The sequence below is a fragment of the Meriones unguiculatus genome, chromosome X, assembly GCF_030254825.1.
Source record: "Meriones unguiculatus strain TT.TT164.6M chromosome X, Bangor_MerUng_6.1, whole genome shotgun sequence".
Classification (NCBI taxonomy): domain Eukaryota; kingdom Metazoa; phylum Chordata; class Mammalia; order Rodentia; family Muridae; genus Meriones; species Meriones unguiculatus.
Window position 1 is genome coordinate 122,254,796 of NC_083369.1, and position 26,516 is coordinate 122,281,311.

Here is a 26,516-nt window from a genome sequence, read left to right on the forward strand (position 1 = left end):
TGAAATGGAAGAAGGGTGTCAGTGAAATTGCACTGACACTAGTGGAAGACACAGGCCTCTAGTGTCAGTAAGTGGTTATAACCTTAGAAGGAAGGGATTGCCTTTCCTTTGGGAATTCAAGGCTGCTGAAGATACATTTTTGGTTGTCAGCACTGTGTGAAAATTACTCCACAGCCAGGAATTAAGCTCCAACACGGATCTCATTTGTTAGTGAAAGAAACCAAATAAACCAGGGATATTGAGTTCAACCACCCATTTGGAACAGAGACTGCCAATATGTGATGAAATTAGATTGTCAGCTCTTCATTTGTACATCAAAATTTCAGGTGTCTTAGCCTAGGAGATGAATGTTTTTTAGTCTCTGTTCAAGAGTGGAGCAATTAGTAGGCTACTTTATCTCTCACTGGCTTTTGATAACTACTGGGTGCCCATTTAAAGTTCTTTGGAGTGTTTTAAATATTTGACATGTACTTAATTTCCCACATCCCTTGTTTAAACCAGAAGTCTGAATTTAATTAACATGCCTCACAAATGTACTCACAAAAGTTATGTCCCAACTTACTAAGGCAAATGAGAGCTGAAACTGATAAAGTTCATAGAATTGTTTTGTTGTTGTTTTTATTGGTGTTTTTTTTTTTTTTTTTCTCACTCCTTTCCTTCTAGTGCTGGATGTAAGCCCAGGTCCTCAGACATGCCAGGCAAAGTACTCTGTCGCTGTGCCATATGTCCAAACCTAGAAAACTGGTTTTTGTTGGAAGACAACCTAAATTACAGAGTTCAGCTGTTGCTTTCCAATAGTGTTAACACTATTTTGGAAACAGGGGAGGTGGCTCAGCAGTTAAGAGCACATACTGCTCTTGTGGAGGACTAGGAGTTCAGTTCCCATACCCACCCAGCCTGTAAACTCTTGGCTCCAGGGGACCCAACTCCCTCTTCTAGCCTCTGACTCCCTCTTCTGTCTTCTAAGCGCACTGCACTCACATGTACACACCCAACCACATAATAAAAATTCTTGAAGCCTCTTTTAAATAGAGCTTTCTTCTACTGTGGAGGTCTTTAAATATTTCCGCTGAGGCTTGTTGAGGTTGACCCTGTGAGATAGACGACAGCTTCTCCCATCTAGGCTGAGCGATTTTATTGTGATTTCATTGTAGTCACACAGCTTTCTTTAGCATTAGCAAGCACATTGAATACTTATCTAACATTTAATTAAACACTATTTAAAAGCCAGAATATTTAAAGATCTAGATTTTTCCATAAAGTAATATTCTATATAGAATTAGTTTTGCCAATCTAGTATAACTGTGGGATACGAAGAATATATCAAATTCCTATTTTAAGAGCCTTGAGAGAACAACCTTAAACTTGTATGAAGACAGAAAAATTGAGAACTTACTATCCTGTCTGTGCTTCCAGTATTTCACTCTTCATTCTCTCTTAAAGCAGCTATTGTTCAAATCTATATGAATTATAAACAACTGATTTATAGGCACATCTTTTCTTCATATGTGTGACATACAGCCTCTAGAAATAGAAACTTCAGACACCAGGCTCAGCACACTTGTGTATACATTTCCACAGAATTCATTTCCATAGCTATCTCCCTTCAAGCCTACTACAAAGTTCAGCTCTGGTCTTTGACAGGATGGTACATTTGGGACTCTACCAATATTTTCAACCGCAGTCTCTCTTCTGCTTTTGTAACTGCTCCTAATAAAGAAGGGATGTTAATTATTGAGATTGAGAGGCTACATTCATTTGTTGGAATTCTGTGATGAATTCAGGTAGGGAAGCCCTCACTGGAAGACCTGGGTTTAGACCTCAGCACTGCAAAACAAAAGAGAGTTAGTGGAGTACTCTACTACTGGGGCTGTTTATAAACTTTCATAGGATAAATAAACATTATTTGATAGATTTTTATGATTATGTTGAATTTGGGGGGTAAAGGGGAACATGCCAGTGGAAAATTAGACTACATTTTAAACAGATTTCCTCATTATAGACAATGAGATTTTTTAAATTGAATATTGGGGAGATAGCTCAGTAGATTAAACCACTTGCCATGCAAGTCTGGTGCTCTGTTTTAGATTGGCTACCAGAACTTGTCCTCTGAACTCCACATGTGGGCTGTGACATATTTTCATGCATGTGGACACACACTAATGAATAAATATTTTTGAAGTAGGCATAACTGCATAAAAAGATGAGCCTATTTGACAGAATGAGGATCATGTAACAGTAATAATCAAAGGAAATCATTATATCTATCTTTTTCTTCCATGATTATAGATATGAACTGAGATAGGTTATTTAATGGGTTTATGAAACCTAATAACTTGACTTAACTGCTTTTTGAAAAAGACTATGTGAAGAATTGGGTTGGTAATTTGATAGGAATTGCATTGAATCTATAGAGTGCTTTTGATAAGATGGCCATTTTTACCATGTTAATCCTGCCAAGTCATGAGCACAGGAGATCTTTCCATCTTCTGATATCTTCTTCTATTTCTTTCTTCAGAGACTGGAAGTTTTTGTTTGTTTGTTTGTTTGTTTCAAACAGGTCTTTTACTTGCTTGGTTAGACTCATACCAAGGTACTGTATGTCCTTTGTGGCTATTACGAAGGGTGTTGTTTTCCCCAATTTCTTTCTCAACCCATTTGTCTTTTGTGTACTGGAGGGCTACTGATTTTGTTGAGTTAATTATGTATACAGCCACTTTGCTGAAGGTGTTTATTAGCTATATGAGTTCGCTGGTAGGATTTTTAGGGTCACTCATATATGCTATCATATCATCTTCAAATACTGATACTTTGACTTCTTTCTTTCCAATTTGTATCTCCTTGATCTCCTTTAATTGTCTTATTGCTCTAGCAAGGACTTCAAGAACTATGTTGAAGAGATATGGAAAGAGTAGCCACCTTGCCTTGTCTCTGATTTCAGTGGGATTGCTGATAAATCCACATTCAGAAAGGCAAACGAGATGAACATTGGAAGAGGGAGGAAACAGGGAACAGGACAGGAGCCTACCACAGAGGAACTCTGAAAGACTTTACCCAGCAGGGTATCAAAGCAGATGCTGAGGCTCATAACCAAACTTTGTGCAGAGCAGGGAATCTTATGAAAGAAGGGAGAGATAGAAAGACCTGTCGGAGACAGGAACTCCACAAGGAGAGCAAAAATAAATAAATAAATAAATAAATAAATAAATAAATAAATAAATAAAAGAAAAAATAAAAAATCTGGGCAGAGGGATCTTTTTCTGAGACTGATACTCCAACCAAGGACTATTAATGGAGAGAACCTAGAACTCCTGCACATATGTAGCCCATGGCAGTTCAAAGTCCAAGTGGGTTTCCTAGTAATTGGAACAGGGACTGTCTCTGACATGAACTCAGTGGCCTGTTCTTTGATCACCTCCCCCTGAAGGAGGAGCAGCTTTACCAGGCCACAGAGTAGGACAATGCAGCCAGTCCTGATGAGACCTGATAGACTAGGATCAGATGGAAGGTGAGGAGGACCTAACATATCAGTGGACTGGGGAGGGGCATGGGAGGAGATGACAGAGGGAGGGTGAGATTGGGAGGGAGCGAGGGAGGGGGCTACAGTTGGGATACAAAGTAAATAAAGTGTAATTATAAAAATTAAATTAATTAAAAAAGAAAAATTATGTGGTTCTTGTTAACCTGGTGCTACTATGAGAACCAACAAAGGTTGAAAAAAACATTTGAAAATGTTCTGCACAAGGGTGAAATATCCTTTCTTTTATGGTCTCCTTTCTCTGGACATAAGACTTGAGTGTTCTCTAAGATCCTTGTGAAATCGTGGTCACCATCTGCAGTGCTGTGCATTTCCTATATGCCCTAAAGGGTGCAGTATTGGGCCACAAACCAAAAGAAAGGAGGTAACCAGGATGTGAAGCAAATTTTAAAACTTGAAGGCTTTTAAATCTTGTTAGCCTGCCAATTCAAGCAGTGTATGGCAGGTGTGTTAGATATTTGTAAAGCCAAAATAAATAGCCACAAGAAATTCAGAGCTAATATACATGTTAAGGAAAGCTAAAATGGAAAGAAATAAAACCCTGTATTCATTATTCATTCTGGAGTCCTATAAAAATAATTTAAGGAGGGCCTCCTTAGCCATTGTTATCTTTGTGGTCTTAGGAACTAACTAGGCATTGGCCATGTTTCTATGTTGTTTATTGGTTTTGTAGAGACAGAGTGGAGAGAAGGACTAGGTAGGGAGAATTTAGGACAAAAGTAGCTTATGGTAGTGAGCGTGTACTCCTTCTGGAATGCATTCCTATTTCTGTCATATCAACAGAACATAGTTCTTCCTACTTTGTGTGTGTGGGGGTATGTGTGTGATGATTTTTTTTTAAAGAAAAATGAAAGGAATCCATTAAAAACATAGTGTACTTTTTCAAAAAATGCACCATTGGTGAGGTCGTTGTGTACACAGCAAGTGCTTTTACTTTACTTAATGCTCTTATAGACGAGGATTATTTTGAAGTTTATATTGTGCGAAAATACTCAGATTTACTGTTTCAGTGGATTCAAATTCTAGAGAAATAGACAGAGCTCTGATGCTTATAAGGGGCTCAGTGATGAAATTCCTTTCTATCAATGTACAGCTTGTAGTCTAATGTTAAATTACTATGCCACATTAATATTCTTCATACTAGGAATCCTTAGAAGCACAACAGTATTTGAAATTCTGATGAAAAATAAAAGGCAACAAAACTGAGAGGCCATATTCTTTATTATCAGGGAATTTAACAGAGCAATGTTAGGTTGTGCAGTCATCCAGAATAATGAAAAATGTGATTTGTGCCATAAGACCCAGTGTTGTGATATGGTCTAAAAGGCTGGTTATGGAGTCATACAGCCTAGCCCGAGCCACAGCTCTATGACCTATTTTAGCTAGGTGAAGTTGTTCACTTGAATTACTTGTCCAATCTGCATTTCCCCATCTGTAAGATTAGAGCAGTAGAAGCTTCTCCAGGAGGGATCTAGGCAGAGAGAAATTTTAGTGTGAGTAATTCCTCACTATTTGTCTTCATGACTCCCTTCTCTGCAAGTGTTCAAGGGTGGATTTAAGAGTATTAATTAAGCCATAGTACCTGGTGTTCCATTATGGTGAGTTAGAAGATTGTGTTGAATTCACAATACCTGATGTCTACCGGTTGGAAATAGACATTAGACTCCCTAATAGAATCTCTCCAGAACTCTGAATCATAGATTAATTCTTTATCTAAACGAACATAGGAAATTCCACAAAGCCAGAGATCTTATCAGTATCCTCAACAGTGCCTGGCACATTGCAGATACTGGATACATGTTGGTTCAGCACAACTTGGGGATTTTGTGAAAGGGATGATATATACCAGGCAAGAATGGAATGTTGTGAAGGAAGCATAATGATACCACAAAATGACTAGCTTTCCTCGTTTGTGATTCCCAGGGGAGATAAATGCCCTCTGTTGAGATCTGTGCACAAGACTTGGAGGCAGAAGATACTGCCTTGAGTCATGGCTCAACCACTCAGAGCTTAGTAATGTCAAACAAATTGTTTAACTTTATGAGTTTCCTTTCTTTCATCAGAATATTTCAGCTATCACTCATGGCTTAGAGTATTTTGAGATAGCATGAGAAAGTTTTAGGGTTCCATTCTCAGCACTTCAGGAAGAGCCTAACAACAACCAAAAACTGCAGTTTTTTTGAGAGATCCAAAGATCAGTGCAATCCAAGCATGTGGAAACTGAAATATAACAAATTCATTAATTTCATGCTCTGCATTGAGAACTCTTTTTTTTTCTTTTTTTAATGATGAATGATATGTTATTTAATAAGTTTTCAATTATAAAAATAATTCTGATTTCAGAGAGATTAAATTTTTACATAAGTATCCTAAAATTTGTAAAATCTTTAAATACAATGACTTCAGATTTTTTAAAAAGATGTGTTCAAAAACTAAATTTCTATTGTACGGTTTCTGAGACCATCATACATCCATTCTTTTTTTTTCGTTTTTTTTTTTAACTTTTATTAATTACACTTTATTCACTTTGTATCCCCCCATAAACCCTTCCTTCCTCCCCTCCTAATCCCAACTTCCCTTGCCCTTCTTCACGCATGCCCCTCCCATCGGAAAAGGCCAAACTGGCTATTACAAATAAAGCTGCTACAAACATGGTTGAGCAAATGTCCTTGTTGTATACTTGAGCATCTTTTGGATATATGCCTAGGAGTGGTATAGCTGGATCTTGAGGTAGCACTATTCCTAATTGTCTGAGGAATTGCCAGGTTGATTTTCAAAGTGGTTGTACAAGTTTACATTCCCACCAGCAATGGAGGAGGGTTCTCCTTTCTCCACAACCTCTCCAGCAAGTGTTGTCACTTGAGTTTTTCATCTTGGCCATTCTAATGAGTATAAGGTGAAATCTTAGGGTCGTTTTGATTTGCATTTCCCTGATAGCTAACGATGTTGAGCATTTCTTTAAGTGTTTCTCTGCCATTCAATATTCCTCTATTGAGAATTCTCTGTTTAGCTCTGTAATCCATTTTTAAATTGGATTGCTTGATTTGTTGCTGTTTAATTTCTTTAATTCTTTACATATTCTTACTATTAGCCCTCTGTCAAATGTAGGGTTGGTGAAGATCCTTTCCCAGTCTGTAGGCTGTCATTTTTTATTCTGACAACAATGTCCTTTGCTTTACAGAAGCTTTTCAGTTTCACCAGGTCCAAATTTATTGATTGTTGCTCTTAGAGCCTGTGCTGTTTGTGTTCTGTTCAGGAAGTTGTCTCCTGTGCCAATGAGCTCAAGGCATTTCCCCACTTTTTCTTCTAACAGGTTTAGTGGTTCTGGTTTTATGTAGAGGTTTTTGACCCATTAGTAATGGGAAAAGGGTCTGTCTCTGACTTGAACTCAGTGGCCTTCTCTTTGATCACCTCCTCCTGAGGGGGCAGCAGCTTTACCAGGCCACAGAGGAAGACAATGCAGCCAGTCCTGATGAGACCTGATAGACAAGGATCAGATGGAAGGGGAAGAGAACCTCCCCTATCAGTGGACTGGGGAAGAGGCATAGGTGGAGAAAAGGGAGTGAGGGTAGGAGTAGGAGGGGATGAGGGAAGGGGCTACAGTTGAGTTACAAAGTTAATAAACTGTAATTAATTAAAAAAGTAGAAAGGTTAAAAAAAAGACCTAACAGTATTCTTGTTGCTCGGATATAAAGCACTGAGGCTAAAGTTTTATTGTATCTCAAACTAAGTGATTTTAAGAGTAGAAGGAAAGGCAGTCTTTTATGCATAGTCTTTCAAGTACAACTGCATGAGAGAACTCCACATTTTCACCAATTCCTTTTGTGCTGTACCTCATTTCTTCTGAGCCAGCTCCCCAAACTTTTTCACCCTGAAGGAAGAACCATATGAAGGAATTGACCAAGGTCCTGTCCAAGGTCATAGGCAAAAAACCAAACAAACAAAAATCCCCATTTTCTCACTCCTGATGTTGAATAGAGTGCATGGCTTGAGGCCACTTCCTGTTTCATTTATGTAAGTTCAAAATTAAAATTTAAAATTCCTATCTGTGTTTCTATATGATGGTCCTCTGTAGAAAAGTCTTTCTGCAGATCTTCACTTTTTTTATGTTCTGAGCAAATCCTGAACCATTATAAATATACTTTTTGTGATTTTTCTTTCATATATGCTCAGGCAGCCTATGAAATTTAGTTATAGGATTAAGTGTGAGTTTAAACTTACCCACTCTGGAGCACACTCTTACAGTGCACTTTACATAAATATAGCAAGCCCTCACAATGTGTAAACTGGCTTTACTCTTGGAAATACTTAATTAACTAACAGTACTGAGAATCAATGTCTAATGTGAATACAATAAAGCTTGGGATAGCCAATCCCATTACTCAGTAAGATTGCTTTTTTTTTTTTTTTCCTTTATATATTTTTGTTATTGCTGTGGCTGAGTCTCTTTAGACTTAAAAAATGTTACAGCTTTATTAGGCCATATTTAATATACTGTCCAATATTTTAATTTAGAAGTGGACAATTGTCGGGGGTGGTAGCACACTCCTATCCCAGCATTTCAGAGGCAGTGGCAGATAGATCTTTGTGATTTCAAGGCCAGTCTGGTTACCATACTGAGTTCCAGGACAGCCAGAGATTTATGGAGAAACACTGTCAGAAAAATAAAAATAAAAATAAAACAGTAACAAAGTACACAATTCAGTAAATAGGTCATTGTTTGTTTTAAAACTGTGTTAACATAATAACCATTATTTTACCACCCCAAAAGGTGGTAAAATACTCATTAACCAGTAATCTATTTTCTATTTTTGTGGATTTTACTGTAAGCAGTTTCCATAATGGATTCATGATATCTGGCTTGTTTTCCTATTACAATGTGTTCAAAATTCATCCATGTTACAGCAAGAGTCAACACTTCATTCCTTTAAAAGGCAATATAATATTTCTTTATGTAGATATACTACATTTTGTTCATCCTTTTATCTGTTGGTAGGCTTATTTGACATTTTGCATTTGTAAATAGTGTTTTTGTAAACATTGCCAGAATTTGAAGTATTTAAAAATTAATTAATTTATTTATTCACTTTACATCCAGATTATAACCCCATTCCTCCTCTCCTCCTGGTCCCACCCTTCCTCCCTCTTCTCCCTATCCCCTCTCCCTTAATCCTCAGAAGAGGGGAGCCCCCACCAACCCACCTCAGTACATCAAGTCGCACCAGAATGAATCTTCTCCCCCGCCCCATTATTTCAGATATAACTAAGGCATTGAAATGCTAGTTTATGTTAAGTCTCACATGTTGAGGAACTATCATAATTTTGTCATAACCACTGCACCATACTTTGTTTTCATTTGCCCAACAACTTAAAAACTTTAGAACATGGTTGTATGTGTAACACGATGTGAAGGGACACTCAGAGCAGTGAGAGGAGTCCTAGCGCTTCTGTTGAAAGCCTACACAATGCCCTGAGGCCCATTACTGAGTAATTAACCGTAATTTCACATTTACCATTAGCCATTAACTTTTCCAGAAGGGGACTAGAAACTCCACTGTGGCTAGCTAGATAAGCTTACTTGCATTCCTAGGCATTTAATTTCCCAGTGATAACTGGAAAGTTCAGTGATGTTGACTTTCCTCTGGACTGTGGAAAAGACAAACAAAAAGTGGTTAAATATGTTCAAAAACTAAGTGAAAGATTTTCAAGACTTTAAAATCCTCTTTAGATAATGTTAACAAGATAGTTGCCTCGCTGGCTACTCAGAGCTGACATTTGCTTTACTGTTACTTCAGGTTATGTGCATGGCTTATCATTGGCAAATTACCTTTGCATGTATCTTTCCAGCTGAATTGCTTGCCACTGATGCTGGCTGACACTGGGATAACTGCAAATCTTCAAGCTGCATAATATCTAACATACTGCTAGCAGTACTTTCTATCTTATCTACCTGTGTGTGTTGAAATCTTCCTTTCATAAAGACTAAGAAATAGCCCAAGAAGTACATCCAGGAACAACAGTCCCAGCTGCTCAAGGAATTTTCTCAAATCGAAAGCACATTTTATATTTCCATTCCCCATTTTACTTCATACGAATTAAGTTTTCACCTAGTTGTGTTATGACTGCTTCATATATGTTTCCCATACATACATGTTACCTTTCAGAGCAATATATGTTGCTCTGAAATTCCTGTGTTCTGAACTTTGAAACCAAATATTAGAGGCTGCACTCAGACAATGATAACTTTCATTTAAAGACAGATTCCCGTAGCCTCTACAAACCAGATTCTTGCGAGTAAACTAGCTGCCATGACATTTTCTGCACAGTGGACAGCAAAATTAATTTTTACCCTGAACATACCAAAAGCAAACTATAATTTGAAGAGATTTGGATGTTGCCCAGTTATGCACTACAAATTATCTCAACAATTGCTGCTTTTCCTCTAAGACGCCTAACACTGGGAAGTGGCCTTTCAATGAACATAGCTTACAGTGCTGTGTCGCACTCTCCGTGTGTAGCTGCCTCCTGTTTTACATGAGATACAGTTACTCTTCTCCTCAAGTCTAGAGTTGGAAAGGAAGCATTGCAGTGTTTTAGCTAATTTCATTTATTTTTTTCTTGCAGGTTCTGAAAAGTGCCTTTTCTGAAAACTCTGCTGCTTGGATTCTACTCTAGAGCTCTCTTTCCAAGCCCTCTCCCCACACACCCCTCCCCACCCCTGCCCCTATAAAAACCTGCTGCGCTTGTAGTTCACTGTCAGCAACTTGCCCGTTTAATTTTTCTCTCATTCTCAGTTTTCTTAGTCATTTTCCCTTCCCTTGATTTTACACAACTATTTTTTAGATTGTAGCATCCTCCCAACTCTATTCTTCAGGGCAAAGAATTGGGGAGATAGACTTTTCTCCCCCTGATTTGAGACCATTCCACAAATTGAAGGGCAGCCAGCAACATATGCTTTTTGTAAGAATAATTGAAAACATCAACTAGGCAGCATAGAAGTCTTTTGAAAGTCTGCCAGTTATTTGAAGCAAATTCAGCAAAGCAACAAAATATAGCAGTCAATATCTTAACTGTTATAGTTGCCTTCTTAGGACTTGGTCTCTAATTTGATTTTTGGTTATTCTGATACAACGTTGACTGAAGAAGTGACTTTTTTGTGTTTGACCAGATCAGACGTGGCTTCAGTGAGAACCTAAGTGCTAACAAACACACTCCATCAAAGCAACCTGCTCTCACTTCACATTTGGTTCAGATTCACTTAGATTCCTTGAACCATCCGCAGTCATATTATTGTCCGAAAGAAGGTGCACTTAATTACCATTTTGCTTTCAGTATGACAGCTGTCAATGTTGCTCTAATTCGTGATACCAAGTGGCTGACGTTAGAAGTCTGTAGAGAATTTCAGAGAGGAACTTGCTCTCGAGCTGACACAGAGTGCAGGTTTGCCCATCCGCCAAGAGTGTGCCATGTGGAAAATGGCCGTGTGGTGGCCTGTTTTGATTCACTGAAGGTGAGTGTCATGTGCCTGCACATAATTCCTTTAATGTGTTGATTTCTAGGCATTTGAAAAGAAGGTGTGTTAGAAAAGAGTAAAATTAATAACATCATAAAATGATGTGTTACTTGGTTTACAACAAGATACAAACTTTCTGTGTGCTTAACTAAGCCAGTTGAACGCTCATTCTCGTAGAGTGTACTGATTGAGATAGATTCACTTTATAAAATGAAAACTCATAAAATTTTGTAGGACTGAGGTAAATGTGCTGAAGTTTAAGCATGTTCTCTATATGTATGTTTGTCTGGTCTGTATCATACTATGTAGACTAGGCTAGCCTTGAATTTGTAGTAACCCTTCCGCCTCTATTTTCTGAGTTGCTGAGATTACAGGCATTTAGCACCACACCTGGGGCTAATTTATTATCTCATTGGGTTTTAGTTTCTATACAGAATTTAGACTTTAAATTTTTTTATTAGAAAATTTCATTTTATTTAATCGGTGAATGTTGCATCTACCTGTGTGTATGTGCAACATGTGTATGCTTGGTACCCATTGGAGGACAGAAGAAGGCATCAAATTCCCCAGACCTAGAGTTGCTGATGCTTGTGAACCATCACGTAGGTTCTTGAGATCCAACCTGAGTCCTCTTCAAGAGCAACTGGTGCTCTTAATCACTGAGCCATCTCTCCAGCTCAGAGAATTAGGATTTTTGATGCAGTGATCAAAATTCTCATGCAACAAAGAAACCCTTTGATGGATTATGTTATAAATATAGCTTATTATGCATGGTAGTAAACTATGGTCTCAGTAAATGCCTGGGCCAGTCAACTCATAGAAGATAAAGTCAGACAGAGCATCTAAGGTAAAACCTCACTGTTCAGGAAGATTAGGCATATTGTTATAAAAGTAACCTCCCTGCATTTTCCTCTTAAACACTTCTAATTTGTGAACAACTTCTAATTTGTAAGTACCAGGAGAGTCTTAATGCCAAGGTTGTCAAGCTTAAATATAGTAAAATATAAGGACTGGTGGGATGCTATATACAGCAGGACATAAATGATTATGTATCATGAGAATGTATTCATTTTTATGTTTTATTCATAATTACCTTTAAGTAAGGATAAGAATATCCAAATTAAAGCAGAGAAGCAAAAAGTGTAGATGGGTTCTTGGTTTAATTAATACATTTGTCATCATGCATTTGATATGATTCATGAGATTCAGTCAAATGAAATAGTTTTAAAAAATTTCATGATATTATTATGTGACTGTCATCATGATCAGCTTTACCTCACTAACATTTTTAGGTGCATTCTTTTGTGTGTTAGTTTACTCTGAATACATTTTCAAATGCTTTCCTATGAATGATTCTTAGAATTCGGACCTGAAGTGATTCAGAGTTCAGAGTTCTTCAGGGTTAGGATAGTTTCATGTACATAATGACATATCCTTGGGATGAGCACCAACATTAAACAGGAAATTCATATATATGTGTGTGTATAATTTTATTTATATATAATACATAAATATATATGGAAAGAGTAGAGTTTATATGTACGTGGTCCATAGGTAATTTTAATGCAATATTTTAGTTCATCTGTTCTTTGAATGCAATATGAGGTCATGTATGGAATTTTCCAATTATTACATTATATTGGAGCTTTATGGTTTTTCAAGTTAGGGATGTTCAACATAAACCTATGTAGTTTTACTTATTTCTTGGTTGCTTGGTTTCATTGTGGGCCATTCCAGTTCAATAATGGAGACTCATTATGGTAAGACAAAAGGTATTTACAAAAGGTAAAACTCTGAACTAGTTTTATTTGAAGCAGATCTAATAATCAAAAGGGTTATTTTTGCCCAAACCTGGTGGCATACACCTTTTATCCCAAAATTCAGGAGTCAGAGTCAGGTGAGTCTCTGTTGAGTTCGAAGTCAGCATGGTCTACCGAGCAAATTCCAGAGCAGCTAGCGCAACCTAGTAAGACCCTGTCTAAGAAAAAGAGCTCATTTGTTTCTTAATTTTTTGCACATTTCATGCTGGATTGGTGGTCATTTTCTGTGTATTAGTTTCAGTTTACTGCTACCGGCCTGGGCTGTGCCCTAAGGCAAAAACAAGCACTGAGCTAGTTAGGTAGAAGTGCCTTTCACCCAGAACGCATGCAAGTCTAGGTATTGCACTTGGCCCTTTTTCGTCTTGCTTCTGGAGACTTAGAATAAAGTCCCAGCCCTACTAATCTGATCCTTCAGCATCTTTTTCTTTCAAACCTTGAGTGATTTTGTCTTTAGTAAGGACATAATGCCTTCACTATCTAACTTTTACAATGTCTATGGAGATACCAAAGAGACAATACAAACAACAAACAAAAGTATAACTACAAAGTGAATCAAGCAGAAGGATATCTTCTTACTATTAATGAATGTTTGTTAGAGGAGCTATTAAAAAGGTTCCATTTAGGTAGACCTTATTACTTAGTGCTGCAAACACATGTGCTCAAATCTCTTGCTATGAGAGTGATTTTAGTCCTACACTTTACATATATCACTGTTCTGTTCTATGTGAACCTATGATAGGGCATTCATAGTGGATTCTGTCTTTTTAGACATCAGAGAATGAGTGAGATGTGTGATCTCGGTAATCTTTGATAATTCTTCAGGACAATGTTCCTCTTAAAAGCAAAAGAGTACTTACTATAAAGTAAATACATTGAGGAAAATAATATTAATAAATCACTAAATTATTTTCATATGCTATAAACTTTTCCAGATCCATTGCTCTTAAAAAATTTAGTCATTATGTTAAAAATCTTGATGACCAGTCATAGTAGATAAAGATGATTTGTATAATTCCTACAGTTTTGACTTATTTTCATGAAAACCTCAATATTTCAAATAAAGAAAGCCTTTTACATAATTATTTAATTTGCTGTTTAGATAGAACATTCACCAGAGTTTCATATCTGCACAAAAGAACTTTGTAGTTCTTCTTTTATGTTGCATAGCCGAGATATGCATGAAAGCTATGCTAAGATGATGGTAATTGACTTATGTTGGTTGTACTCTTATCACAGCACACAAAAAGCACACCTGAATGATTGCTGACACATTTGTTGCTTCTCTTCAATTTGTATAATTGAAGTTTCACTGAATTTATCTGTGTACTATTTTGTTCGTTGATGGTTAAATAAATTAAGCAATCATTTGATCATCTGTAGTCTGTGGGTTCTTTTAGTTACACATGTGTGTACGTGTGCATGTGTGTGCAAGTGTGTGTGTTCCACTAGCACTAGCTACTCTAACAGGTGATGGTTATTTGCCTACATAAAGGTTACAATAGAAACTGTCCTATTGTCACCAATAATGAGGGGAGGTCATGAAAAGAGGAAGGATGAGTTGAATGGATGATCATGCATTGTGCTGAAGGCCTGTGCCCATAACTACCTGAATGCTGCATCTTTTTTTAAATTATTCATTGTATTTCCATTTCTTTTTTAATTTATTTATTTTTATTAATTACAGTTTATTCACTTTGTATCCCCCCATAAGGCCCTCCCCTACCAGTCCCATCCTCCCTCCCCCTTCTTCACGAATGCCCCTCCCCAAGTCCACTGATAGAGGAGGTCCTCCTCTCCTTCCTTCTGATCTTAGTCTATCAGATCACATCAGGAATAGCTGCATTGTCATCTTCTGTGGCTTGGTAGGGCTGCTCTCCCCTCAGGGGGAGGTGATCAAAGAACAGGCCAATCACATTATGTCAGAGGCAGTCCCTCTTCCCATTACTATGGAAACCACTTAGACACTAAGCTGCCATGGACTACATCTGTGCAGGAGTTCTAGGTTATCTCCATACCTGGTACTTGGTTGGAGTATGAGTCTCTGGGAAGACCCCTGTGCTCAAATTTTCTGGTTCTGTTGCTCTCCTTGTGGGGTTCCTGTCCTCTCCAGATCTTACTATTTCCCACTTCTTACATAAGATTCCCTGCACGTTGCCCAACAGTTGGCCATAAGTCTCAGCGTCTGCTTTGATAGTCTGCAGGGTAGAGGTCCTCTGTGGCAGGTTCCTAGGTTGTTTCCTGTTTTCTTTTTCTTCTGATGTCCCTCCTCTTTGCTTTTCGGGATGGGGATTGAGCATTTTAGTCAAGGTCCTCTCTATTGATTAGTTTATTTAGATGTACAGGTTTTAGTAGGTTTATCCTGTGTTATATGTCTATATGAGTGAGTATATACCGTGTGTGTCTTTTTGCTTCTGGGACAGCTCACTCAGGATGATCCTTTCCAGGTCCTACCATTTACCTGCAAATTTCATGATTTCCTCATTTTTCATCGCAGAGTAATACTCCATTGTGTGGAGGTTGCACCATTTTCAGACAGGAATCTAGCCTGTGAAGGCTGTATCATGTTCCTATGCAGCTGTTTTTTACTCAGTTCCCTTATCTTCTTGGCACATTTATTTCAAAACTTCCCTTTGACATTGTCTAACCTATTCTTTACTGATTCCATGGTATTACACATTGTCATTGATTTAGATTGGCATTTTCAATGAATTCCCCCTTAGAGTTAACAAATGATTGTCTGTTTGTGATTGCTTTCATAGCCAGCTTACCCTGCCTCAAAAATATCAGGCATATCTTGAACCTTCCATTGTATTCTTGAAACAGTATGTGATCCTGTATATCTACCTGAGGTTCAGGAAATACATAAATGCAGCTAGTATTTTATTACAACAGATTAACAGCAATTATGTCTACCTGTCGCAATCACTACTTTGGGGAGTTTTATAACAACTACTTTGTAGTTAGGCCATAAGAACAGTGATAGTCACAGGAAAATTATGTCAGGCAATATATGTTCCTAAATGATGGGAACTATGAGAGTAATGCACATAAAAAACCTCTAAACAATGTCTTCAGACTTCATATATTATTATAAGCACAATGAAACTATGACAAATAAAGCTTGTCATACAAATATAACTATCCTTGTAGGTAATTATTGGCCACAGGATCCGTATGTTCTATATTTAGAGTACTTAATCACAGCAGTTTTCACTTGCAAGCAGGGACTGTCTCTGGCATGAACTCGGTGGCAGGCTCTCTGATCACCTCCCCCTGGGGGGTGCAGCCTTGCTAGTCCACAGAGGAAGACAATGCAACCAGTCCTGATGAGACCTGATAGGCTAGGGTCAGATGGAAGGGTAGGAAGACCTCACCTATCAGTGAACTCTGGGAGGGGCATAGAGAGAGAAGAGAGAAGGAGGGTGGGATTGGGAGGGAATGAGGAAGGGGACTATAGCCAGGACACAAAGTGAATAATTATAATAATAAAAAAGGTAAAAAAAAACCATAAATGTTTTGGAGCTAAGGCTGTAGCACAGTGGCTGTTTGCCTAGCATGATCAAGGCCTTGGGATTTATTTCCAGGCCCCCACACAAAAAAGACTATTTTGATTGAATATTTGCTCATCCATGTGTACTTAAGTACAGCTTGCCAGATGTCAGACTCTTAGCAACACGACCCCAAATATTACACAAGACATAGAATCATGTATGAGCTCAAGCAAAGAGGTTTGCTTGTTCTGTAAGGCTGTCTTTCTGAGAGTCATGGAAAACAGTTTTCTTTAAAAAAAAAATCTTCTTCAATATTGCCCTCAAAAAGGAATACCCCTTCATCTATAATAGTCTTTGGGGGAACATTTCAAAAATCTCTTTTGAATGAAGACTGCATTCATGATCATTACCAAACAGACTCAGTTTATTTGAACTTTTTGTTTAGAGATAAATTTAGATTTAGAGAAAGGTTGCAAAAATAATGGAAACACCTCCTATATACTCTTCACCCAAGTTCCCTGTAGTGTCAGCAACTTACATTCCACTCATAATACAAATTATTAAAATCAAAAATTAACACTAAGCAAAGCTCCTAAAGTAGGGACTTAATTTAAATTTCCCCAGCTGGTTCCCAAGGACTCGGTGGTTCAGACAATTAATTTAAAGAAGTTATTTTGTCCATGGCATTTAAAACAAAACTGGGAAAGGAACAGTTTGGCTGCTGAAAGACTATTCAATTAAAAATGCTTACCATTTACCATGAGAAAACTGAAGAATTAGTAAGAGAGAGAAAGTTAATTCCTCAAGATTACTACAAGGTTATCTGAAGAGCTTGATGATTCTAATCATTTGAGTCTTTATTACAACTGAGAAGGAAAAAAAGGAGCAAATATCAAAAGGGCATTTAAATTAAAGTTTATGGTTCATGCGTAGTTCTTCTTCTGGGGTTGTACGTTGAGACAGGACCTTAGAAGTAGCCCACATGAAACCTAAGCTGCCCATCTGCTACATCTTTGTAGGGGCCTAGGTTCAGTTCCTACATGGTCCTTTGTGGATGCTTCAGGCTCCACATGCCACTCTGGTCCCTTGTTAGTTGGCTCTGTTGGTCTTCTGTTGGAGCTCCTGTCACCTCCAGGTCCTATTCTTTTTCCTCCCACTTTTCCACAAGACTAACTACACATAGCCCAATGTTTGGGCTGTGAGTCTCAGCATTTATTTTCAGGCACTGCTGGGTAGCCCCTCTCAAAGGACAACTCTGTCAGGCTCCTGTCTGCAAGCTTAGCAGAGTATCATTCATAGTGTCAGGAGTTGGCACTCTTTGGTTGGACATTCCCTCAATCTCTGCTCTAACTTTATCTCTGCACATCTTGTAGGCAGGGTAAATTTTGGGTTGAAGTTTTTGTGGGTGGGTTGGTGTTCCCCTCCCCCTGATAGGAGACTAGTCTAGTTCAAGGTTGCCCTCTTCAGTCTCTATGGCCTCTACTACTAGGAGTCTCTGCTTGAGTGTTGCTCATATCCTCCCAGAAGCCTACCTTGACTTAGGTATCCAGCTTGTCACAGAGATGACCCCACCCAGAGTTTTACTTATCTCTACAGTCTTTCTGTTCTCTCTCCCTTTCTCTCCCCAGGTCTGATCTCCACCCTCCTAACTCTCTATGTCTTCTCTCCTACATTATTCCTCCACAAAGAGAACAACAGAGCCAACTAACCAGAGCCCAGAGAGGTTTGCTGAGACAGAAGCATCAACCAAGGACCATACATGAACTAGACCTACCCCCACCATCACACAAAGATTTAGCAAATGGGCATCTTAAGCCTCATGTGGATCCTCCAGTAAGGAGGGGGGGACTTTATCGGACACTGACTCACTGACCACCTTTTTGATCACTTTCCACTGGCAGGACTGCCTTGCCAGACCACAGGGGAAGAGGACATGTTCAGTCCTGATGCAACTTGATGAGCTGGGCTGGATGAGAAAGGGAGCTCTCCTTTTCTGAGGAAAAGGGGGGGGAATGGTGGGACTGAAGGGGAGGAGGGATGTGGCTACAACAAGGATGAAAAGTGAATTAAAAATATATGAATTTTTAAAAAGTAACCTAAACTTTTCTCTAATTCTCAACAATTATCTTGACTTATCCTCCCAAGTGCTGAGACTACTGATGAGAGCCATAAAGCCTGACTCATACTCTAGTTGGTTAATCGTTTAGACTGTTTGTTCCAAAATGGAGAACAGAAATTGGATAATGTTGGTTACAAAGTTATTCAACATGATGATAGCTTTCTCCATTCCCAAGCGTCAGGACACTGAACTGTCTGTGTGCCCGTGTCCATTTTTTTCCCCAAACACTGTATTGTTGGGTTAGCTAACCGCATTGGTGGCTGTTTTTTTTTTTTTTTTTGTTTTTGTTTTCATAATGCTGTCTGATGCTGTTATGTACTTACTAGTAAAGTGCCCTGACTAACTTGTGTTATTTGTCATCAATCACCTGTAAACACTGTAGTAGTTGTTTAACCTAAGAATGGATTTTTAAAAAAATTGAACTCTAATCAACATTACTTAAAATGCTTTATAGGTCATGCCCATTTCTCTCCTACATGTAGCCAAGTTGCAATTAGGCACTTTAGTGACATAGTTCAGGGTAGGTCAAGAATGTGTTTGCTAATTGAAATTTTGATTATACCATTTTCTTGTGATAGAAGAAACTTGAAAATTTGAAATTAAACTTCTTGGTTATGAAGAAACTCATGTTAGGGGAATATGGAAATAATTTTGTTTCTGTTAGCATCGCTTTATGAAGTCATTGCAAATACTGTCCTTTTCTAAACCGTAATTTTACATGTACTTTTTATTTTTTATTGATTACAATTTATTCACTTTGTGTTCCAGCTATAGTCCCCTCCCCTCATCCCTTCCCAAACCCACCCTCTCTCCCTTCTCTCCTCCCTTGCCCCTTCCACAGTCCACTGATAAGGCAGGTCCTCCTCTCTTTCCCTCTGACCCTGGCCTATCAGGTCTCATCAGGACTGGCTGCATTGTCTTCCTTTGTGGCCTGGTAAGGCTACCCCCCTCAGGGGGGAGGTGATCAAAGAGCGAGTCCCTGAGTTCATGTCAGAGACAGCCTCTGTTCCCCTTGCTAGGGAACACACTTGTAGACTGAGCTGCCATGGGCTACATCTGTGCGGGGTTTCTAGGTTATCTCCATGCATGGTCCTTGGTTGGAGTATCAGTCTCAGAAAAGACCTCTGGGCCCAGATATTTTTTATTTTGTTGCTCTCCTTGTGGAGCTCCTGACCCCTCTAGGTCTTTCTATCTCCCCCTTCTTTCATAAGATTCCTGATAGACTAGGATCAGAGAGAAGGGGAGGAGGACCTCCCCTATCATTGGATGTGGGGAGGGGCATGTGAGGAGATGATCAAGGGAGGGTGGGATTGAGGGGTGAGTAGGGAGGGGTCTACAGCTCAGATACAAAGTGAATAAACTGTAATTAATAAAACAATAAATAATTAAAAAGAAAGATTCCCTGCACACTGCCCAAAGTTGGCTATGAGTGTCAGCATCTGCTTTAATACCCTGCTAGGTAGAGTCTTTTAGTGGCCCTCCATGGTAGGCTACTGTTGTATTCCTTGGAGGTAGATTTTTTAGGAATATGACATTGTACCCAGAACATCATTTACTTACTGTTCATCTCTCCCCAACTCCCGCCCCGTCCAAGAGATGAACTTTCTGCTTGTACCATCCTTGTACCTCATTCTCTAAATCTTATCATTTGATCTTCAATTTACCAGCTTATGTGTTTCAGAGGAATCATAGCTGTCTGTGGTCATTATTTTTTTACCTTTCTGTGTATATTTAACTATGTAATCCATGTTTTGGTTTTTTATATTTTGGTTTTTTAAAGTCTGTTTTTGCGATTGTTGTATAATCTGGATTTGTAATCCTGTCTGAAGTTTCAACATTGTTTAGTTTTTCTTTTATTATTAATTTAATTAACCAATTTATTAATTTTAGAAAAGTTTTCTCTATGTATTCCTGGCTGTTCTGAAACTCACAGTATAAATCCACAGTCTCTGACTCCTGAATGCTGGATTAAAGGAATGGGCCAGCATGCCTTGCACATTTCAGTGTTTTATACTGACAGTTACTTTACTCAAGGTCAAGTTTACTGCCAGATATAATTATATATTTAACTTATGCTTTTTGTTGTCTTGATGTTGCTCTCTTTAAAATGTCAATAAATAGCTGGGCATGGTAGCACTTCACTTTAATCCCAGCACTCAGGGAGCCAGAGGCAGGCAGATTACTGTGAGTTTGAAGCCAGCCTCGTCTACAAAGTGAGTTCAGGACAGCCAAAGCTACACGGAGAATGCCTGTGTCAGAAAAAAAAATTAGTAAATGTTTCCATTTTTGTCAATGTTTTATTTTCTAAACAAGCTGACCTATCTGGATTTAACCACATAATCACTGGAGATAGACTGTCATGCCTAATCTGTTATATGGTTAAAGAACATATAGGAGCCATTCATTAGAAATAGTTTTTCCTCTCTCACCAAGGCCAGATAAGACAATCCTCCCCTTTTCTGAGGATAAGGAGAGGGGAAAATGGGGGTAGGGTGAGGCAGGAGGGTGATGAGTGACTGGAAGGAGAGGAAGGAGCCTGTAATCAGGTGTAAAGTGAATAAATAAATAAAAATGTAAGAAATAAATTGCCACATTAAAAAAGAAATAGTTTTCAGCTATGATTTTGTCAGAGGCATTTATTAAATGTATGCCTTTAACTAGAAGTTTTCTATTAATAAATGGACATTTTTTAAAACTCTAGAAGTTGGAATAAAAATTAACCTTTGTTCCTACCCATATTCTTAGGGGTAAAGAATAGATAGTGAGGGTACTTTCCAAATAGAGCCCATAGTAATATAACTGTGTTAAATGCAACAAATTCCCTGAACCAAAGCATAACTTGTGAGTCAGCCACAATTTGCCAACAAACTACATAGTAGCAATATTCTAAATTTTCCACAGGCAAAAATGCACATATTGTGTCGTCGCCTTTTAGCATTGCTGGGGATGGAATCAACTGGCAGGTAGAAGCCAGTTCTGCCAGTGATCAGTTTTTGTAGCCTGTGTTTTCTGTTGTTTCGTTTTGTGACAGAGTCTTACTGTGTAGCCCTGAGTGGCCTCTACTTCTAGTCTTCCATCCTTAGCCTTTCCAAGTGCTGGGAACACAGGTGTGCACCCCTGTTTTGGGCTTCAGAAATTTTTTCCTCTATGAGTTCACACAATTTATCTAGCCTTTTAATGCCCTGGTTCGTATGGGCAGCATTGTATTATCACTATTCTTTTACCCAGAGATGAGATTGTTTTCAGACTACATTGTCACATTGTTCTGAAACCTTTGTTCATGAGCCTACTTGTGAAGGATAATAGCACTAATAATAACAATTTCAGAACTTTTATTATTTATTATTATTTTTTTATTTTAATCACAGGTCATTCACTTGTATCCCAGCCGTAGCCCGCTCTATCATTCCCTCCCAATCCCACCCTCCCTCCCTCATCTGCTTCCTGTCTCTTTCCAAGGCCACTGATAGAGGAGGTCCTCCTCCCCTTCCATCTGACCCTAGTTTATCAGGCATCTTCAGGACTGGCTGCAATGTCCTTATCTGTGACCTAGCAAGGCTGTTCCTCCCTGGGCGTAGGGGGAAGCTCAATGAGCCAGTCATTGAGTTCATGTCAGAAATAATCCCCCTTACTAGGGAACCCACTTGGGTACTGAGCTACTATGGGCTACATCCGAGCAGGGGTTTTAGGTTATATCCACAATTTCAGGATTTTTAACATCTTAGGGAGCACTGTGAAATTAAACATTTCATAAATACCTAACCTCAGAAGTTATTTTTGTTTTGTTAATGTTTATGCATATCACTTAAGTGAACTTAGTTTGTAGTTTTTGCACTTTCTTACTTTATTCATATTCAATAGCCAAGAAAGGACCTTATATGGAAATAAGTTCAAATGGCTGAAGCTAGATAATAAGGCAGAGGTTTCACACATGCAAGACCCCAAGTTCTATCCCCAAATAGAAAAAAAAAGTTTTGGAAACAAATTCATTCTTTTTTATGATATTTCACTAATCTCCCATATTTAAATATTATATTAGTTTATTTGCTACAAATTCAATCATAAATGTAAGAGAAGAACATGGAAATTGGGCATTTTCATTCTACCAGCACATTCCATTGAAGAAAAGATTTCATTTTGGGGCACTGTCTTAGTTTTACAAGGAATCCTGAGAATCAGTCTTCATAAATGCTTCTTTCTTTGGTAAATTACAAATGTAACCATTATACTATTTGGAATGTGACATGGTATCAGTAAGTGACAATACATAGAGAAAATGTTTTTCTTAGACTAACAATTCTGAGAAGGTCTTACTATGTGGCCTCAAGTAAATCATGAAAATCTTATCACCTGTGTTTCTCTTCAAACAACAGCCTTTGATAACAGGTACTTTGGAAGACTATTTGTAGTTTGGTTAACCGAATTTTTATAAATGCTAGGGGATATTTAATGCTGAACATTCTGTTATATCCACTAGAAGTTGTATATGAATTAAACTTTCAAAGACATGATTGGGTTAATAAACATATACTTAAACATCTTACTTGTTAGACATTGATTGGGTTCAGTATTATGCAGAGCACAAAATTATGGAAGACATGATTCCTGCTTGATCTCTTAGTACAGGGCTCTCAGTCACATGCCATAAGCCATGTGTTATCTCACAGTTACAAGACTCCACAGGAATGACAGGAATGGGATTATGTCCAGCTATAGAGGTTAAGGACACAGACATGGAAGAAGTGGTGTTTGAAGTAGTCTTTGAAGAAGGGATAGGCAGATATTCCAGGCAGAAGGAATAAGCTATGCAAAGTCAGAAGGCAAAAGCTGTGTGTCTAAGAAGAGTGTTAAGTTTGGACATGCTGGAGCATAGAGGTTAAATTGGAGAGGAGTGACCTTAAAATTGAGAGAGCTGGAAGAAGAATGTGACTCTATGGTAGGGTCATGCCTAGCATGTACAAGGCTCTTGAGTTCTGTCTTCAGCACAAACAGAGACAGTACAGAGTTAGGACTGTAAGATATATTTTGTAGCAGTGAGAAATCTAGGTGTTTTTTTTTTGTTTGTTTGTTTGTTTTTTTTTTTACCTCTCTCTCTCTCTCTCTGTGTGTGTGGGATGGGTATTTGAATCAGGTAATGGCAGTGGTAAAAGAAGGTCATAAAGGGTGTTGGAAATGCAGATGAAGCCATTTGGGTACATATTTATCGATCTTTTGTAGCCCATGAATCATGTGTTCAACTTGAAATTAGGTTGCTTGGACTAATTTACAATTACTGAATCTTTTAAAAGTGAAGACTTGATTTCAAAGAGTTTTAAGACAACATCATTTTGAATATCATTGGGTTATCACACTAATAAACATTTAAGAATTATATACAACGGTAACCACTTAGGGAAGTTTTTAGACTGGAGCTCTGTTAGGATTTCCCTTTGGATAAGATCATTAGCTACTCTTGCAAAGGACCCAAGTTCAATTTCCAGCATCCACAAACATCTGTAAATTCCAGTTCCAGAGTATCTGACAACCTCTTCTGTTCTCTGTAAACATCAGGCACGAACATGATGGACAGACATACATGCAGCCACAATTCCCATTCCAAAATATGGTTGGTGAATAACCTTTCCCAGTCTCTGGGCTGTTGTTTTGTTCTGACGACAGTGTCTTTTGCTTTACATAAGCTTTTCAGTTTCTTGAGGTCCCATTTATTGATTATTGCTCTTAGAGCCTGTGCTGTTGCTGTTCTGTTCAGGAAGTTGTCTCCTGTACCAATGAGTTCACGGCTCTTCCCCACTTTTTCTTCTAAGAGGTCTAGTGTGTCTGGTTTTATGTTGAGGTCTTTGATCCTCTTGGACTTTAGTTTTATGCAGGGTAATATATATGGATCTATTTGCATTTTTCTACATGTAGACATCCTGTTAAACCAGCACAATTTGTTGAAGATACTGTCTTTTTTCCATTGTATGGTTTTGGTTTCTTTGTCAAAAATCAAGTATCCACATGTATGTTGGTGTATTTCTGGGTCTTCTGTTCAATTACATTTTCCCACTATTCTGTTTCTATGCCATGCAGTTTTTATTACTATTGCTCTGTAGTACAGCTTGAGATCAGGGGTGGAGAAACCTCCAGAAGATCTTTTATTGTACAAGATTGTTTTAGCTATTCAATTTTTTTTTGCTTTTGTTTTTGTTTTTGTTTTGTTTTTCCATGTGTAATTGGGAGTTGTTCTTTCAAGTTATGTAAAGAATTCTGTTGGTATTTTTTTCTTTTTTAAATGTAATTTATTGTTTTTATTAATTACAGTTTATTCACTTTGTATTCCAGCTGTAGTAATCTCTCTCATTCCCTTCCAACCCCTCTGTTCCTCCCTCATCTCCTCCCATGGCTCTCACCAAGTCTACTGATAGGGGAAGTCCTCCTCCCCTTCCATCTGACCCTAGCCTATCAGGTCTCATCAGGACTGGCTGCATTATCTTCTTCTGTGGCCTGGTAAGGCTGCTCCCCCATCACAGGGAGGTAATCAAAGACCAAGCCACTGATTTCATGTTAGAGACAGCCTCTGTTTCCACTCCTAGGGAACCCACTTGGAGACTGAGTTGCCATGTACTACATCTGTGCAGGAGTTCTAGGTTATCTCCATGAATAGTCCTTGCTTGGAGTATCAGTCTCAGAAAAGACCCCTGGGCCCAGATTTCTTGGTTCTGTTGCTTTCCATGTAGAGCCACTGCCCCTCCAGGTCTTTCTCTCTCCCCCTTCTTTCATAAGATTCCCTGAACTCTGCTCAAGGTTTGGCTATGAGTCTCAGCATCTGCTTTGATACCCTGCAGGGTAGAGTCTATCAGAGGCCCTCTGTGGTAGGCTCCTGTCCTGTTCCATGTTTTATCTGTCTTCCAATGTCTGTCCCGTTTGCCTTTCTGAGTGAAGACTGTGTTGGTATTTTGATGGGAATTGCATTGAATCTATAGATTGCTTTTGGCAGGATGGCTATTTTTACTATGTTGATCCTCCTGATGTATGAGTATAGGAGATCTTTCCATCTTCTGATATCTTCTTCAATTTCTTTCCTCATTTTCTTGGTTAGAGTCACCCCAAAGTACTTTATGTTGTTACTGAAGGGTGCTATTGTGAAGGGTGTAGTTTCCTGAATTTCTTTATCAGCCCTTTTCTCTTTCCTATACAGGAAGGGTAGTGATGTTTTGGGGGGGTTAATTTTGTATTTAGCCACTTTTCTGAAGGTGTTTATCATCTGAAGGAGTTCTCTGGTTGAATTTTTTGGGGTCACACATGTATACTATCATATTATCTGCAAATACTGATACTTTGACAGAAGGCTAATATCCAGAATATATAAAGAACTCAAGAACATAAAAAGTAACAAATCAAGTAATACAATTAAAAAAATGGGGTACAGAGATAAACAGGATTCTCAATAGAGGAACATTAAATGGCAGAGTAACACTTAAAGAAATGCTCAACGTCCTTAGTCATCAAGGAAATGCAAATCAAAATGACCCTGAGATTTCACTTTACACCTATCAAAATGGCTAAGATCAAAAACTCAAGTGATAACACATGCTGGAGAGGCTGTGGAGAAATGCAAATCCTGTTCCATTGCTGGTGGGAATGTAAACTCGTACAACCACATTGGAAATCAGTCTGGTGCTTTCTCAGAGAGTTAGGAATAGTCTTACTTCAAGATCTAGCTATACCACTCCTAGGCACATATCCAAAATATGCTCAAGTATACAACAAGGACACTTGTCCAACCTTGTTTGTAGCAGTTTTATTCCTAATAGCCAGAATCTGGAAACAACCCAGATGCTGATAGAGGAATGGATACAAAAATGATGGTACATTTATAGAATGGAATACTACTTGGCAATTAAAAACAAGGAAATCATGAAATTTCAAGCAAATGGTGGGAACTAGAAAAGATTATCCTGAGTGAAATATCCCAGAAGCAGAAAGACACACATGGCATATACTTACTTATAAGTGGATATTAGACATCTAATATAGGATAAACATACTAAAACCT

The 26,516-nt window shown here is 38.3% G+C and overlaps 1 protein-coding gene across 12 annotated transcripts in view; it reads left to right on the forward strand.

Moving 5' to 3' along the window:
- The window catches only part of Mbnl3 (muscleblind like splicing regulator 3), a 118,353-nt gene that overhangs the window by 30,591 nt on the left and 61,246 nt on the right, over positions 1 to 26,516 (forward strand). For 8 of the 12 annotated variants that reach the window (XM_060375606.1, XM_060375605.1, XM_060375609.1 and 5 more), the window contains exon 2: positions 10,163 to 11,048. The exons of the other annotated variants lie outside the window; for them this stretch is intronic. In XM_060375606.1, coding sequence (XP_060231589.1) covers positions 10,872 to 11,048 — 177 coding nt within the window. In that variant the 5' untranslated portion in view covers positions 10,163 to 10,871. The remainder of the gene's footprint in view (positions 1 to 10,162; positions 11,049 to 26,516) is intronic. 12 annotated transcript variants of the gene reach the window in all.